The sequence below is a fragment of the Miscanthus floridulus genome, chromosome 3 (genome assembly GCF_019320115.1).
Source record: "Miscanthus floridulus cultivar M001 chromosome 3, ASM1932011v1, whole genome shotgun sequence".
In the NCBI taxonomy this organism is placed as follows: Eukaryota; Viridiplantae; Streptophyta; class Magnoliopsida; order Poales; family Poaceae; genus Miscanthus; species Miscanthus floridulus.
In genome coordinates this window covers 96,792,596-96,809,223 of record NC_089582.1, presented here as the reverse complement: position 1 = coordinate 96,809,223, position 16,628 = coordinate 96,792,596, and the positions used below count along the sequence as shown (strand labels likewise).

General features: G+C 41.7%; 1 protein-coding gene across 1 annotated transcript; it reads left to right on the top strand.

Annotated features, from left to right (window-relative positions):
• The first annotated feature begins 3,349 nt into the window (after positions 1-3,349).
• On the top strand, positions 3,350-3,883 carry LOC136546203 (transcriptional regulator SUPERMAN-like). The gene has a single exon (XM_066538166.1). The coding sequence runs from the start codon at positions 3,350-3,352 to the stop codon at positions 3,881-3,883; it is 534 nt and encodes a 177-aa protein (XP_066394263.1).
• Positions 3,884-16,628: the final 12,745 nt, after the last annotated feature.

Here is a 16,628-nt window from a genome sequence, read left to right as displayed (position 1 = left end):
AATGGTTGAAAAACCTTCTGCGGAGTTGTTGCTCGACGCCCTGAGCTCCAATACTGATTCAACTTATGCACCGGAGTTATCTGGTGACTGCAAAACACCTATGTAGAGATCTTGACCAGAGCCTAAGCTCCAGCGGAGTTATCTGGTGACTGCCTGTAGCCTAGTTCTTCTTCATTTTTTTGTGTCTTCTTGTCTGGGCTTTCTCTACTTGATGTCTTGATCTTTTAGCATGCCTTCTAGGTCTCAACAACCAGGGGCGGATCCAACGGTGGGGCGGGGGGGTGGCTCGAGCCCCCCTACCCATACCGGAGCAGTGGAACCCCCATGAATTTTTAGACAAAGTTCTATAGTGTAGGGGGCTGAGACTTAAGATCGAGCAGCAGTGTTGTTTAGCCCCCCTGAAATATTTCCTGGATCTGCTGCTGTCAACAACAACTCTAATGTCTTTCTTAAGGTGTTGATCACTTGATCTTCACGTTGCCAAGTCCAATCCATCCTTGCATCCAAATAAATTAAAACCTTGTATACTAGCAAACTATATTAGTCCATTTGATCATGTTGTCAATCAACCACCAAAATCACATATGGCCCATGCTAGGTGCCATTTTCCTTACAATCTCTCCCATATCTGTGATTGATGACAACACAACCTAAGCAAGCCAATAATAGATACCAAAAATTAAAGTCTGTCTACTTGCTTGGATGCAAATGCAAGAGCAAGAGCATATGGTGTAAAAGATACAAGAAAAACTTACCTTGCTCTTACCATATGTAATATGTCCCCTTATCACTCCCTTCGTTCTGTCGATGATCTAGTGATTCAGGGAAAAGATCAGTTGTCGCTGCATGCAGGCTCATGTGACGGTGTGCGTGAGTTGCTGTGTGTGGCTAAGATCGATGGATCGGGAGATTCCGGCCTCACGTCTCGGTGTACGAACTTGGTACTAGTTCACTTTTCTTTGTCTATCGGCACCACCCGCACGTCCTCGGTCGATCCGGCTCCTACGCCGGTATACGCTCAGAGTACCTGTAGCAGAGAGAGCTACTAGCAGCTAGCTAGGATGCCGCTGCTGCGCTCTCGATCGCTTCACCCGGCCAGGCCAACAAGGGGTCAAGGGCACTGCGCGAGCGCGAGAGCTGCTTTCTCCGAGGCATGCATGGAGATGTAGCAGTGAACAGGACTGCGGCAGGAGCATGCACGCACGCGTGCAAACCGGCCCGCCTTATCCCTCCAACGAGTAGCCAAGGAGGCAAGGACGCGGTACGTGAAAAAAAAACGGCGATCCAGTACAGTTTTATCGCTGAATCCCGCAGTCCTCACATGCATGTGGCTGCTGCCTGTGCCCATGGCCGATAGATGGGACGTCCGGCTGCTGCGCTAGCTGCTGGGCACTGCTCCACAGTAATCAATCATCATGTGTGGATGAATGGTCCGTGTCTGTGCCAAAACAGCTGAAGAAAGGGAATGAACAAGGAGCTGCATGCGATCGAGTAGATAAGATAGATACTGCGTGAGAGACTGAGTAGCTAAGATAAGCAAAAACAAAAGCAAAGAGTCTTTTGACCTCCCTCTCTACTTGTGACAAAGCCCTACTTCCCTCCCTTAAATCTGGTTTTTATGCTCCTTTAACTTCAATAGTTTCAAACACCTTCAATAGTTTCAACGGAGGTTTTAGCGTACGTGACGTCACATAAGTGGCAAGGGAAGTAAATAAACTATGTTGATAGTTTAGAGATCAAATACACTTAAAAATATATAAATGATATTTTCCAAATATCTTTTTCTTGGAAATTCAAGCACCTAAAAATTCTAAAATACTTTTAATCCTAGAAAAATTATAGAAAGTTTGTTTTAGCTCAAAAAAATATGAAGCCACTTTTAGTTTTTTCCTAAAATCATGCTTTATATATGTCCTGGTGCACTTGTGTCTATACTAAATAGGATCATGAGATACTCACTGTGCCGGGCTAGCTTTTTGAAAAGCACATATATATTTTGGTTACTACTCACCGTGCCTAACTCTTGATCAAGTGGCGCTTGTGTTCTTTTACTAAATACAGGATCAAGTATGAGGTGGTTACATGACACCTATGTTGTTAATTGTTATTGAAGTCACGTAGCCCTCTAGGTAGTCCAGGTCATTAAGGTTGGCTAATTTTAATAGATAACTAAAGCACCTCTACTAGTAAATGAACACAAAACTAGGACTATAGAAGATTCAAATAACTCCAAGCTAAATACGGAATATAGAGCATGCCTTAAGGAGGATCTAAAACGGGTTTCATATTTCTGAGATAAAGTATTTTGAAAAGAAAAAACTATTTGGATATTTTTTAGAAAGAATTTATTATATTTTTCGTAAAGTCTATTTGATCCCTACCATCAACATATTCCAATTTATGTCAATATCCCTTAATGGCGACATGTAAGCTAAAATTGCCATCGAAAACGCCGAAGATTAAAAATAAATGGTTTTTGAAAGTTGAGAATGATAAAAACCGGTTTTATACACAAGAGAAGAAAAAAAAATTTGCGAAAAGTTGAAGATATGTAAAAAAAAGGATTTTTTTTCCAAGACCAAATGCTGATCCATCTCACTATTCCAGTGTGGTCAAAGTTGAGTGTGCCGGGCCATCTGCGCTTCGTGTGACAACGATGCATGCAGCCTTTTGTTTTGCCGCCCATGCATGCATGGGTGCTGGTCCTGTAGCTATCCGCGGGAAGCACCAAGGTAGCTTGCAGCCTACATCTGCAAATTCACAAGCAGGTGTGAGCATGCATGTCCGTCCCAGGCTACCTCCAATAACAACAACCAAATACAAGACCCATTCGTTATTTGATAGTGTTATAGGCAAAGGGTTTAATACATATTCGACATCTTCTTCAACAACAAAATTCAAAAAAAAATCATTTCTGCAAATAGGGTTTTAGGACAGAGGATACTCATATTTAGGTTATACCTCTCAGACAATTTAAAATAGGTCTCGTACTGTATTAGAGACTGATTTTGAATTTTTTCTTAAATATTTTAGGTTTGGGTTCCGATGCATTCCTTTGAAGACAGCAGGTCGAGTTCAGTGGAATGATGGATCACGTCTGTGTGTCGCTTTCGCAGCAAGCGGGGAGAGAGCGGGGCCCGGCCGGGGACGCATGGACCGACGGACGCATGCAGACCATTTTGTTTTTTATATATATAGACACACACAGAGACACACACACAGACCCTTCACTCCTTAGCTCAACTAGCTCAGCTTTGGCTTATACCACTCTCTCTCCCAGGTCCCAGCTCCCTCCATTTGTTCGTTCCCCAAAGGTAGTTAGTTACACGCGCCACCCGGCTAGCTAGCTATGGAAAAAGTAGATGACGGCCAAATCAAGCTGCAGCAGCAGCAACCGCCATGCAGTGACAACTTCAGCTTGGCCGGCGCCGCCTCCTCATGGCCGCCGCCGCCGCCGCAGGTAAGGTCGTCGCCCTCGTCGTCGTCCTACACCTGCGGGTATTGCAAGAAGGAGTTCAGGTCAGCACAAGGGCTGGGAGGCCACATGAACGTCCACCGGTTGGACAGGGCCAGGCTGATCCACCAACAGTACATGTCACACCGTATTGATGCTCCCCCACCCAACCCTAACCCTAGTTGCACAGTTCCTGATCTTGGGCTCAGCTTGTCGTCGCTGCTAGCGCGCGGCGGCGCTGCCGGCAGCAATGGAGGCTTGCCAGCTGTTCCATTAGAAAAGATGGGCAACCGTTTCTCCTCGACAGCGTCCGCCGCGACTAATGACTACTCCGAGGGGAAGACCTTGGAGTTGAGGATGGGAGCGTGCAGTAATGGCGGCGATGGCACGGAAGAACGTCTGGATCTTCAGCTTAGACTGGGCTACTAGCTCCTCAGTCAGACAGAGGAACTGCTAGTGTGGCCGGGTACGTGCATGATGATGGAATTACCGCGTGGCTTTGTATAATAATGTTCCGATCATTGTTATTTCTTTCTGCTAAATGTATCTTCTACTTTATATGTATAATCTGTGTGTATTTAAGCTACTTTCTTTTATCACAAGTAGAAGTCTATCTGTGTGTATTTCTTGGAGTACATGTTTGTCCTATATCAAACTTTGTATCTCTATCTTTATATATCTTCTCCTCTCTACACACTACTGCAAAAATCTCTGTCCGTGTGTCTTTTTCTTCACTCATATGAGTTAGAATATAGCACACATCCAACAACGACACAGAGTCTGATTCTAAAATGTATTAGAACAAAGATTACTACAGATGTAAAATTGCTTTAGAATGATGAACGAGTGGAAAATTGAATATATAATAATGTTCCGGTCATTGCTACTTATTTCTACTAATATAAATGTGTCTTCTACATTATGTATAATCTTTGTGTATTTAAGCTACTTTCTTTGAGGACAAATATAAGTCAGATCAATCTGCTATATATTTGTCCTATATTAATTTTTTATCTCGATCTCTATCTTTTATATATTTAATCAAGATACACTATATCATGCAAATGATTTTTACAGACGGTCAAAAACAATCTTTAGGGACGGTTGAAAGGTCCTAATGGCTAGATGGGGTGAATAGCCTATTTAAAATTTCTATGATCTCTAGTATATCACACAAGAGCTAAGTCACTAATTTATACCTAGGTGATCAAAACTAGCTACAGAACTACAACTAAAGAACTACACTAGCTACAAGCACTGCACAAGGTAAATACAAAGTAATGCGGGAGAATAGTAAAAGTAATATACCACCATGGCAAGTGATCAATCAATGAATACCAAAGAATACCAAGGAGACAATCAAGACACAATGAAATTTTCCTCTGAGGTTCACTTGCTTGCCGACAAGCTAGTCCCCGTTGTGGCGATTCACTCACTTGGAGGTTCATGCGCTAATAGGCATCACACGCCTAACCCGCAACCGGGTGCCGCACAACCAACACAAGATGATGATCCACAAGCCACGTGCAAATCCACTAGAGTTGCCTTTGGCGCTCCACCGGGGAAGGCACAAGGACCCTTCACAATTACAATGATCGGAGTTGGAGACAATCACCTTCCTCCGCTCGATGATCCACCAATCATCAGGACATCTAGGTGTCGGTAAACACCAAGAGTAACAAGATCTCCACCAGCCCAAATCGTCCAACTAGTGCCACAAGATGCTAGACCACTAAGCAATGCACTAGAGGCTCTCCAATCTCACTCAAGATAATGAAATCAAGTGTGCAAGTGAGTGGAGTGGTGTGCTCAGTTCTCAAAGGGTGTATGCAACTGTTAGAAGTGCCAAGAGAGTGGTCAAGGCCGGCCACACCCTCTATTATAAGCCCACAAGCAAATAGAGTTGTTACCCTTTGGAGCTAGCCTCTACGAGGTCACAGGACACGGCAGTAGTGGCACCGCCCTAGGGGTGGCGGTACCCTCCAACAGTCGAATCCAATGGCTAGTTTGATTGGTCATGGTCACCGGACAGGGTGGCAATGGCACCGCCCCTAGGGTGGCGGTGACCACCCGGCCAACCCACCGAAAAACCAAGCCTCTAGAAAAAACAGCGGTGCACCGCCCCCATAACAGCGGTGACCAGGGCGGTGACCAAGACAGTTTTCCCCACTCTTAGGAAAAATATGGCGGTGCCATCGGACAAGGTGGCGGTGCACCGTCCCGCCTATGGCGGTGCACACCGCACCTTCCGCTGCGAACCTCAGCTCCAGCTCCTCTCAGCCACGTCTAGGTGGGCACCGCCCTAGGGGTGGCGGTGCCCAACCTGAGCCCCTCCTTCTCGGCCTCTCCAGCCGATCACCGCCACAGGGGTGGCAGTGCACCGGACAGGGCATGGCGGTGCCCTCGGAGCAGCACACCGAGCCTGGCAACGCCTCCTTTTTCACGTTTTTCACCACCTTTGCAAATGTGCTAACACTCCAAGTGTTTCACCATCACGTGCAAGTGTGTTAGCATTTTCACAATCATTTTTCAAAGGTTAATCACTTTCTCACCGATTGTGCGCTAGGCCTAAAATGCATATGCATGTTTTTCAACACCTAGTGGCACTAGATGATCGAGTTGTTCGACAAGAACTCCCATCTTAATAGTACGACCATTTATCCTAAATGTGATCACACTCTCTGTAGTGTCTCGATCATCAAAAACAAAAATAGCCCTATGGATATCACCTTTGCCTTGAGCCCATTTTGGTTTTTCTCTTTCTTCTTTTCCAAGTCCCGGAGCTTGATCATCATCACATGTCCACACCACCACCATGGACTTCATTTCATGTGGCCATCTCCATCATGAGTGCCACCTAGCTCCTTCACTTGGATTGGACCATCCTATCTAGTCACACACTTAGATGCAAAGATTAGTCCAAATAGGTTTCATCAATTAACCAAAACCAAACTAGGGCTTTCAATCTCCCCCTTTTTGGTAATTGATGAAAATTTCTACAAAGATATGAAATAAATTCAAATTTGAATCCATGTTGCTTGCCCAAGAATTTTTACCATGTGTAAAGGATTTGGACAAGTTTCATGAACCCCATTGGTAGCATTTGCTCCCCCTACATATGTTATAAGAGTTTGGATTAAAAGCTTGCACATATGCATAGATTTAAGTTGTGGGAGAGTAATGTCTACCAAATGATGTTAAGGTATAAGAGATGGACCTTTGAAGCGTGATACCAATCGGAGTGCACCAAATATACCATCCTTAGCACCATTGTTAGTTAGATAGTACTTGGAATTTCTTGCAAAACACAAACACTTGATACCTCGTGAGATCACATTATATGCAAGATTCTAGTAACACTTGAAAAACAAAACCAAGTCATATCTAACTATCCTATGCATCCTAGTTTCCCATTTCATCATTCAAACCTATAACTAGAATACACCACATAAGCATAGAATTTTAATTTAAAACTTGTGCCATGCAAGCATACATATGAAATGCACATTCAAATGCAACATATAAGTTTATGAGCTTGCTCCTCCTACTTGTGTGCTCAAATTTTAATTGATCCCCTTCCTTTGTCATATTTCTCCCCTTATGTTACCTCTCCCTATCTTTGTGAATTACTTCTCTCCCTTTGTCATCAATGATCACAAAGGTTCAATTTTAGATTGGTTAAGATTATCAATGTCAATCAATGGGGTGAGGATCATTTTCCCAAATTTGGTCCAATCTAGAACACTTGCCAAAGATATTTAACTCGGTTTGATCCAAGGACAAGCTTTTTCACACCTCCATATAAGGGTTATCTTGTACCATATTGAGTTAAACACTTATAGCTCATTTTCTAGATCAAACACAAGGTTCACAAGCCCATAAATATGTTATATGCTACCACTAGATCAAGTCAAGCATAGAAACAATAGTGGTACCATACAAGCATCAAATTTATTTGATTTTCATGAATGGGCCTATTAAACATGAGGAATGACTAGATGCACTAAATATGTCCTTAGCAAAGGATGTATACATGCTAATCAACTTTTACCTTGGATTGCTCGAAGGAGAGGCATGTCATATAAGTGGGGGTGCATCAATACATATTTGAGAAATCCAATATGTTTAACTCATTTCTTAGCTTGCAAAACCTCTTCTCATCAAGTGGCTTGGTGAATATGTCGGCAAGTTGATCTTTGGTGCCCACACTCTCAATGCAAATGTCCCCTTTTTGTTGATGATCTCTTATGAAATGGTGGCGGACATCAATGTGCTTTGTTCTTGCATGTTGAACTGGATTGTTCGTTAGCTTGATTGCACGCTCATTGTCACATAGCAATGACACTTTCTTGAACTTGATTCCAAAGTCATTCAAGGTGGCCTTCATCCAAAGAATTTGTGCACAACAACTACCGGCGGATATGTATTCGGCTTCAGCGGTTGATAATGCAACACTATTTTGCTTCTTTGATGGCCATGAAACAAGTGATCTTCCCAACAATTGACAAGTGACCGAAGTGCTCTTCCTTTCAACTTTGCATCCCGCATAATCTGAGTCTGAGTATCCAACAAGTTTAAACTTTGCTCCTTTGGGATACCACAAACCAACATTTTGTGTATACTTCAAGTACCTCAATATTCTCTTTATAGCCTTCAAATGACTTTCTCTTGGTGAGGCTTAAAATCTGGCACATATGCATACACTAAACATGGCATCCAGCCTTGATGCGGTCACATAGAGTAGGCTTCCAATCATAGAGCGATACAACTTTTGATCCACCATGTTGCCACTTGCATCACTATCCAAATTGTCATTTGTTCCCATTGGTGTACTTATGGCTTTTGCTTCATTCATGCCAAACTTCTTGAGCATGTCTTTGATGTACTTGCCTTGACTCACAAATATACTATTCTTCAATTGCTTAATTTGAAGACCAAGGAAGTAACTAAGCTCTCCGATCATGGACATCTTAAACTCATTAGCCATCATCTTCCCAAACTCTTCACAAAAGTCTTGATTGGTTGATCCAAAGATAATGTCATCCACATATATTTGCAACACAAACAAGTCCTTGCTAATCTTCTTGGTGAAAAGAGTGGTATTAACCTTACCCATAATGAACCCTTTAGAGAGTAAAAAATCTCTCAATCTCTCATACCATGCTCTAGGTGCTTGCTTCAAGCCATACAATGCCTTCTTCAACTTGTACACATGGTTGGGCTTCTTGTCATCTTCAAAACTGGGCGGTTGCTCAACATAGACTTCTTTATTGATGTAGCCATTGAGAAATGCACTCTTGACATACATTTGATAGAGCTTGATGTTGTGGGTACAAGCATAGGCTAACAAGATCCTAATTACTTCCAATCTTGCAATCGGGGCATATGTTTCTCCAAAGTCAAGACCCTCTACTTGAGTGTAACCTTATGCTACCAATCTTGCTTTGTTCCTCACCACTATCCCATCTTGATCTTGCTTATTGCAAAAGACCCATTTAGTTTCAATCACATTGTGTCCCTTTTGTCTCTCCACTAATTCTCATACTTGATTTCTAGTGAAATTGTTCAATTCTTCATGCATAGCAATCACCCAAACAACATCCAATAATGCTTCATCTATCTTCTTTGGTTCAATGGATGACACAAATGAGAAATGCTCACAAAATGAAGACAATCTTGATCTTGTTTGTACACCTTTAGAAATATCTCCAATTATGGTGTCCAATGGATGATCTCTTGCAATATGAGTTGGTTAGAGTATTGGAACTTGATTGCTTGCACTTGCTTGATCATTTGGTTGAGATGATGAACTAGCCACTTGATCTTGCACATTGTCATGAGAGCCACTTGTGCTTGCTTGATTTGTGTCAACTTGCACATTTGAGTTAGAGAGCACTTGCACTTGATCATCTTCTTCATCAATCACTTGCCTAGGCCTCAATTCACCAACATCTATGTTCTTCATGGTATTTGAAAGTTGAATGCCTCTAACATCTTCCAAGTTTATATTCTCATCTTGGGAACCCTTGGTTTCATCAAATTCAACATCATAAACTTCCTCAAGAGTACCACTTGCCAAACTCCAAACTCTATATGCTTTGCTTGTGGTGGAGTATCCAAGTAGGAATCCTTCATCACACTTCTTCTCAAACTTACCCAATCTAGTGCCTTTCTTCAAGATATAGCATTTGCAACCAAAGATCCAAAAATATGCAATGTTGGGCTTTCTACCATTCAAAAGCTCATAAGGTGTCTTCTCTTTCAATGGGTGACAATATAGGCGGTTGCTACAATAGCAAGTCATGTTGATAGCTTTGGCCCAAAAGGATTGACTCACATTGTACTCACTTAATATTGATCTTACCATGTCAATTAATGTTCTATTCTTCCTCTCAACAAGAACATTTGACTGTGGAGTGTACTTGGCCGAGAATTGATGTCTAATTTCAAAATCATCACACAACTCTTCAATTCTAGTGTTCTTGAACTCACTACCATTGTCACTTCTAACTCTCTTAATGGTTGTTTCAAACTCATTGTGTATGCCCTTGACAAATGATTTGAAAGTTGTAAACACATCACTCTTGTCCACTAGAAAGAATGCCCGAGTGTATCTAGTGTAATCATCCACTATCACAAAGTCATATTTGTTTTCACCGATGCTAGTGTATTGTGTTGGTCCAAACAAGTCCATATGCAATAACTCAAATGCCTTGCTAGTGCTCATTATGCTTTTCTTAGGATGGGTGTTTCCAACGTATTTACTGGCTTGACAAGAGCTACAAAGTTTATCCTTCTTAAATACAACATCTTTCAAGCCTCTAACCAAGTCATGCTTAACCAATCTATTCAATTATTTCATTCCAACATGACCAAGTCTTCTATGCCATAACCAACCCATACTAGACTTAGTGAACAAGCATGTTGACAATTGAGCTTCACTAGCATTGAAATCAACCAAGTATAGATAAGATCAAGTTAGAGACATCTACACTTATGATCTCTACATCATCTACTCCAAATATGCATTTGAATCTAAGATTACACAATTGAGTCATAGATAGCAAATTAAAGTTCAAGGTCTCTACTAGCAACACATTGGAAATGCTCATGTCATTGGATATTACAATCTTACCAAGCCCTTTGACCTTGCCTCTGCCATTGTCACCAAATGTGATACTATCATAACCATTGCTATCATTGGTGTTGATTGAGTTGAACATTCTTGCATTGCCGATCATGTGTTAAGTGCACCCACTATCAAGAACCCAATGCCTTCCTTTGGCTTTATAATTGACCTACAAAAGAAGATTAGTTCTTTTTAGGCACCCAAACTTGCTTGGGTTCTTGAAGGTTAGTCACTAAGCTCTTTGGTACCCAAATGGCTTTCTTCCTTGAGCCCATCCATGGTGCACCAATGAACTTAGCCTTCACACCATTAGTACCATTGGTAAGCACATAGAAAGAATCAAGCTTAATTGAGGATACATTAGCTTGTGATTTTTTGTTTAAGCATTTTTGCTCTATGTGACCAACTTGCTTGTAACTAGTGCAAAATCGATCATTGTTCTTCACAAAACTAGTCTCATGAGGAGCAAAAGTCGTCTTGCCTTTCTTAGGGGTATAGCCCAATCCCTCTTTGTAGAGAGAAGCTCTTTGGCTATCCAAGCACATAAGCAAGCGGTCCTCACCACCATAGGCTTTGTTTAAAGCACGAGTGAGCTCATTTACCTCCTTCTTCAAGGTCTCATTCTTAACCATAAGTGAGGCATCACAAGTGAAACCATCACTCATAGGTGAAGTGGAAGTGGATGATGAGCTACATGAAGGGTTAGCGGGAGCAACAACAATAGGCTTATAGAATGATTCAACAATTATATCACAAGTTAAGCCTACATCACATGTTACAACATGCTCTTTCACATTTTGCTCATCAAGTAGAGAGGCATGAGCTTTTTCAAGCTTCTTGTGAGCCTTGCCAAGCTTATCATGGACTTCCTCTAGCCTCTCATGAGATGCATTGAGCTCATCAAAGGCTTGCTTAAGGGCTTTTAGTTCCTTATGCAAGTCTTTGCATTCCCTTCTCGTAATGTCAAAGTATTCCTTAGCATCATCTAACATGGCAAGTAATTCATCTTTAGTGGGTTCATCATCATCATCACTTTCACTCTCATTATCATGTTCCTCATCACATCCATCATCACAAGTTTATACCTTAGTGGCCTTAGCCATGAAGCAAGTCAATGGAGTGTCGAAGAGAGAAGGCTTCTCATTGCTAGCAATGCTTGCAAGAGCCTTCTTCTTGGTGGTCTTGTCATCATCACTATCATCATCATCATCACTTGAGGAAGCATCACTATCCTAAGTGACCACATATGATCCACCCTTCTTCTTCTTCTTGATGGTGATCTTGTCCTTCTTCTCCTTCCTGTCCTTCTTTTTGCTCTTCTTGTCATCATCATCATTGTCGCTATTGTATGGGCATTGAGCAACAAGATGATCCTTGCTTCCACACTTGAAGCATCTTCTTGATTCTTCCTTGTTCTTCGATGATGACTTCTTCCTTCTAGCATGGTAGCCCTTCTTCACCATGAATTTGCTAAACCTCTTCACAAAGAGAGTCAAACCTCTCCACAAAGAGAGCCATCTTCTCATCGTTTATATCATCAAAGCTTGAATCATCATCTTCACTTGATGTATCTTGCTTGGCCTTGCCCTTTGATGATGATGTGGCTTTGAATGCCACACTCTTCTTCTTCTCATCTTTCATCTCCTTCTTTTCTTCCTTATCATCATCATCATCTCTATATGTGTCATCAGTCATCACATCTCCCAACACTTGGTTTGGTGTCATGGTGTCCAAACCACTCCTCACTAGCAAGGTGACCAACATGCCAAATCTTGATGGTAAGCATCTCAAGAACTTATGAGAGAAGTCTTTGTCCTTCACTTCTTCACCAAGTGCTTTGAGATCATTGACAAGCACTTGGAGCCTATGGAACATCTCTGGCACACTCTCATCATCCTTTATCTTAAAGCTTGCAAACTTTTCTTTGAGAATGTATGCTTTGGCGCCCTTCACTGCTTGAGTGCCCTCAAATAATTCCTCCAACTTCTTCCAAGCCTCATGAGCCATCTCAATGTTCTTGATTTGCTCAAATGTTCTCTCATCAATTGCATCATGAATGGCACTTAGAGCAATGTCATTGTTTTGGAGTACCATATCTTCGGTCACAATGGGATTCTCTGCATTGGCAATCTCAATCTTGGTCTCCACCACCTTCCACACCTTTCTATTAATTGACTTGATGTGTGTGGTCATCTTAGACTTCTAATATGGATAATTTGTGCCATCAAATTGGGGTGGCTTCTTTGTGTTGTTGGTTTGAGCCATTTTGACATTGAATGTTGTTAAGCCTCAAATCACGGTTACTACGGCTCTGATACCACTTGAAAGGTTCTAATGTCTAGAGAGGGGGTGAACAACCTATTTAAAATTTCTAAAACAACACTAAGACAAGTGATTAGTAAATAAGATGGTGAAGTGAATTTTGTGCTAGAACTACACTTGTATTGCAAGCCACCTACCCAATTCTAATTTCTATGATCTCTAGTATATCACACAAGAGCTAAGTCACTATTTTACACCTAGGTGATCAAAACTAGCTAGAGAACTACAACTAAAGAGCTACACTAGCTACAAGCACTACACAAGATAAATACAAAGTAATGTGGGAGAATGGTAAAAGTGATATACCGCCGTGGAAAGTGATCAATCAATGAATACCAAAGAATACCAAGGAGACAATCAAGACACAATGAAATTTTCCTCTAAGGTTCACTTGCTTGCCGGCAAGCTAGTCTCCATTGTGGTGATTCACTCACTTGGAAGTTCATGCGCTAATAGGCATCACACGCCTAACCCGCAACCGAGTGCCACATAACCAACACAAGATGACGATCCACAAGCCATGCACAATCCACTAGAGTTTCCTTTGGCGCTCCACCGGGAAAGACACAAGAACCCCTCACAATCACAATGATCAGAGCTGGAGACAATCACCTTCCTCCGCTCGATGATCCACCAATCACCGGGCCATCTAGGTATCGGCAAACACCAAGAGTAAGAAGATCTCCACCAGCCCAAATCACCCAACTAGTGCCACAAGATGCTAGACCACTAAGTAATGCACTAGAGGCTCTCCAATCTCACTCAAGATGATGAAATCAAGTGTGCAAGTGAGTGGAGTGGTGGCTCAGCTCTCAAAGAGTGTATGCAGCTGTTAGAAGTGCCAAGAGAGTGGTCAGGGCCGGCCACACCCTCTATTTATAAGCCCACAAGCAAATAGAGCCGTTACCCCTTGGAGCTAGCCTCTGCGAGGTCACCGGACATGGCGGTGGTGGCACCTCCCTAGGGGTCATGGTACGATCGAATCCAATGGCTAGTTTGACTGGCCGTGGTCACTAGATAGGGTGGCGGTGACCACCCGGCCAACCCCCCGAAAAACCAAGCCTCTCGAAAAAATGGCGGTACACCGCCCCCACAGCGGCGGTGACCAGGGCGGTGACCAAGACAGTTTTCCCCACTCTCTAGAAAAATATGGCAGTGCCACCGGACAAGGTGGTGGTGCCCCTGGCGGTGCACCATCCCGCCTATGGAGGTGCACACCGCCCCTTCCGCTGCCAACCTTAGCTCTAGCTCCTCTCGGCCACGTCCAAGTGGGCACCGCCCTAGGTGTGGCGGTGGCACCGAACAAGGTGGCGGTGCCCCACCCGAGCACCTCCTTCTTGCCCTCTCTAGCCGGTCACCGCCATAGGGGTGGCGGTGCACCGAACAGGGCATGGCGGTGTCCCGGGGGCAGCACACCAAGCCCGACAAGGCCTCCTTTTCTTCACCTTTTTCACCACCTTTGCAAATGTGCTAACACTCCAAGTGTTTCACCATCACGTGCAAGTATGTTAGCATTTTCACAATCATTTTTCAAAGGTTAATCACTTTCTCACCGATTGTGCGCTAGGCCTAAAATGCATATGCATGTTTTCCAGCACCTAGTGGCACTAGATGATCGAGTTGTCCAACAAGAACTCCCCTCTTAATAGTACGACCATCTATCCTAAATGTGATCACACTCTTTGTAGTGCCTCGATCACCGAAAACAAAAATAGCCCTATGGATATCACCTTTGCCTTGACCCATTTTGGTTTTTCTCTTTCTTCTTTTCCAAGTCGCGGAGCTTGATCATCATCACGTGTCCACACCATCACCATGGACTTCATTTCATGTGGCCATCTCCATCATGAGTGCCACCTAGCTCCTTCATTTAGATTGGACCGTCCTATCCTAGCTCCTTCATTTGGATTGGACCATCCTATCTAGTCACACACTTAGATGTAATGATTAGTCCACATAGATTTCATCAATTAACCAAAACCAAACTAGGGCTTTCAACGGTTATCAAAACCGTTATTGTGCCATCAATTGTAAAAATAAGTCATTTTCAGGAACGCCTTTAAAATCACCTCAAAAATTAATTTTTAGAGACAGCTGTCTAACAGAACCGCCCTTGAAAATTAATTTTTGTGGTCGGTTTTGTTAAGTCCACTATCCTTAAAAAATGATTTTCAGAAATGATTTCAATTGTTCCTGACTTTTTCAGCAATCATTTAGAAATGATAAAAATAATAAAAATTATTTTTAAGGTGGCCGAAGGCCTACAAAACTAACCATCAATTACAAGATTTAATTTTTAGTTTATTCTGTACAAGTGCATCTATGGAGATTCAAACTCACAACATTTCGTCTCGCGCGTACCACCTCCTATCACCACACCACACATAGGGACGGAGCCGGGATCCATACATAGGGAGGCAATCCTCAACAAAATTTATATAAAAAATATAAATAAAGTATATACAAAAATAATTATACATATGCACATATATTATCATATTGATTCAGTCATAACGTGTATGGAAAAATGATGTAGCATATATCTTGTAATATAAATAAAGATGTTCTATTACATCTCCACTAACTTAAATTTTGGTTGACGATTACCAGCTAGATCATAAGATTTAATAATATTAATGGATCGGAACTAATCGATCAGTTCCATAGGTTGATCATTATTATTGATCGCATTAGGTTTTCGAAAAAAAATTATTATTGATTGCATTAGTGTTTTCACCGCTACTGCTGCCAGACCTTGATCTCGACTTAAAAATCTATCAATTGGTTTTAACCTCTTTATCTTGGGCAAATGCTAATTAAATGCCTAAATGAAAGATAAAAATAAGATTATTCATGGATCAAACATAAATGAGATAACATCACATTTATTTAGTCTAGCCACTTAGTGACCTTTGGCTTTAAGAGATATGATTTACTTATTTGAGAACGGAGAAAAAATAAACTAGTACTCTTCCAGGTTCCTGCTTGGAGCTTCCTGGTTACCTGTTCGGTTGCTTGGAGCTTTTAACTGGGCTTTGACACGGACACGGACCTACTTAGGTAATTACTAGTGATTAAAGATGATTAAAGAGTATATCTAATAATTTGTCAAAAAAAGAGTATATCTAATAAGCCCGTGGAACATTAGGGGGGGGGCAAGCCCTGCCCGCCTTCCCTTCTCTATGTCCGTCCACAGTCACTTATGACTACGTATCTAATGCTATCCTTTTGTGCTAACACGTACGAATCTTATAATCAATATTTTGACTCGTAAATGATCTTAAATAAAAAAATTAACAAAAAAGTTTTAGATCTATATATATGGGCCCATAAAAGGTATCAATAAATTTTTTATCAAACTATAAAGTTTTAGATCTCGTCAAGCTTTATAATTTTAATATAATTTTGCCTTCATCTGGCTTTATTTGAAAATATTATGAATTTATTTATGTTCAACTATTTTAAAAATTGATTTCTAAGGATAGTTGACTTGGTCAACCATCCCTAAAAATCACCAATATTTAGGGGTAGTTCTCTTAAACTGATATATTTTTTGGGACGATTTACTTAACAAAGTTGCATCTGAAAATGTATTTTTAGGAGTGGCTTGTAAGGAATAATGCCCCCGGAGTTGGTTAGGATAGTTCGTCAAGTAAACTGACCTTGAAAAAAAATAGGAGGCACCTGTAAAAATTATTCTATAGTAGTGAGTGAAAATTTCTT

Excerpts from the sequence above, each read along its gene's own strand:
- LOC136546203 (XM_066538166.1), top strand. The coding sequence starts at position 3,350 with ATGGAAAAAGTAGATGACGGCCAAATCAAGCTGCAGCAGCAGCAACCG.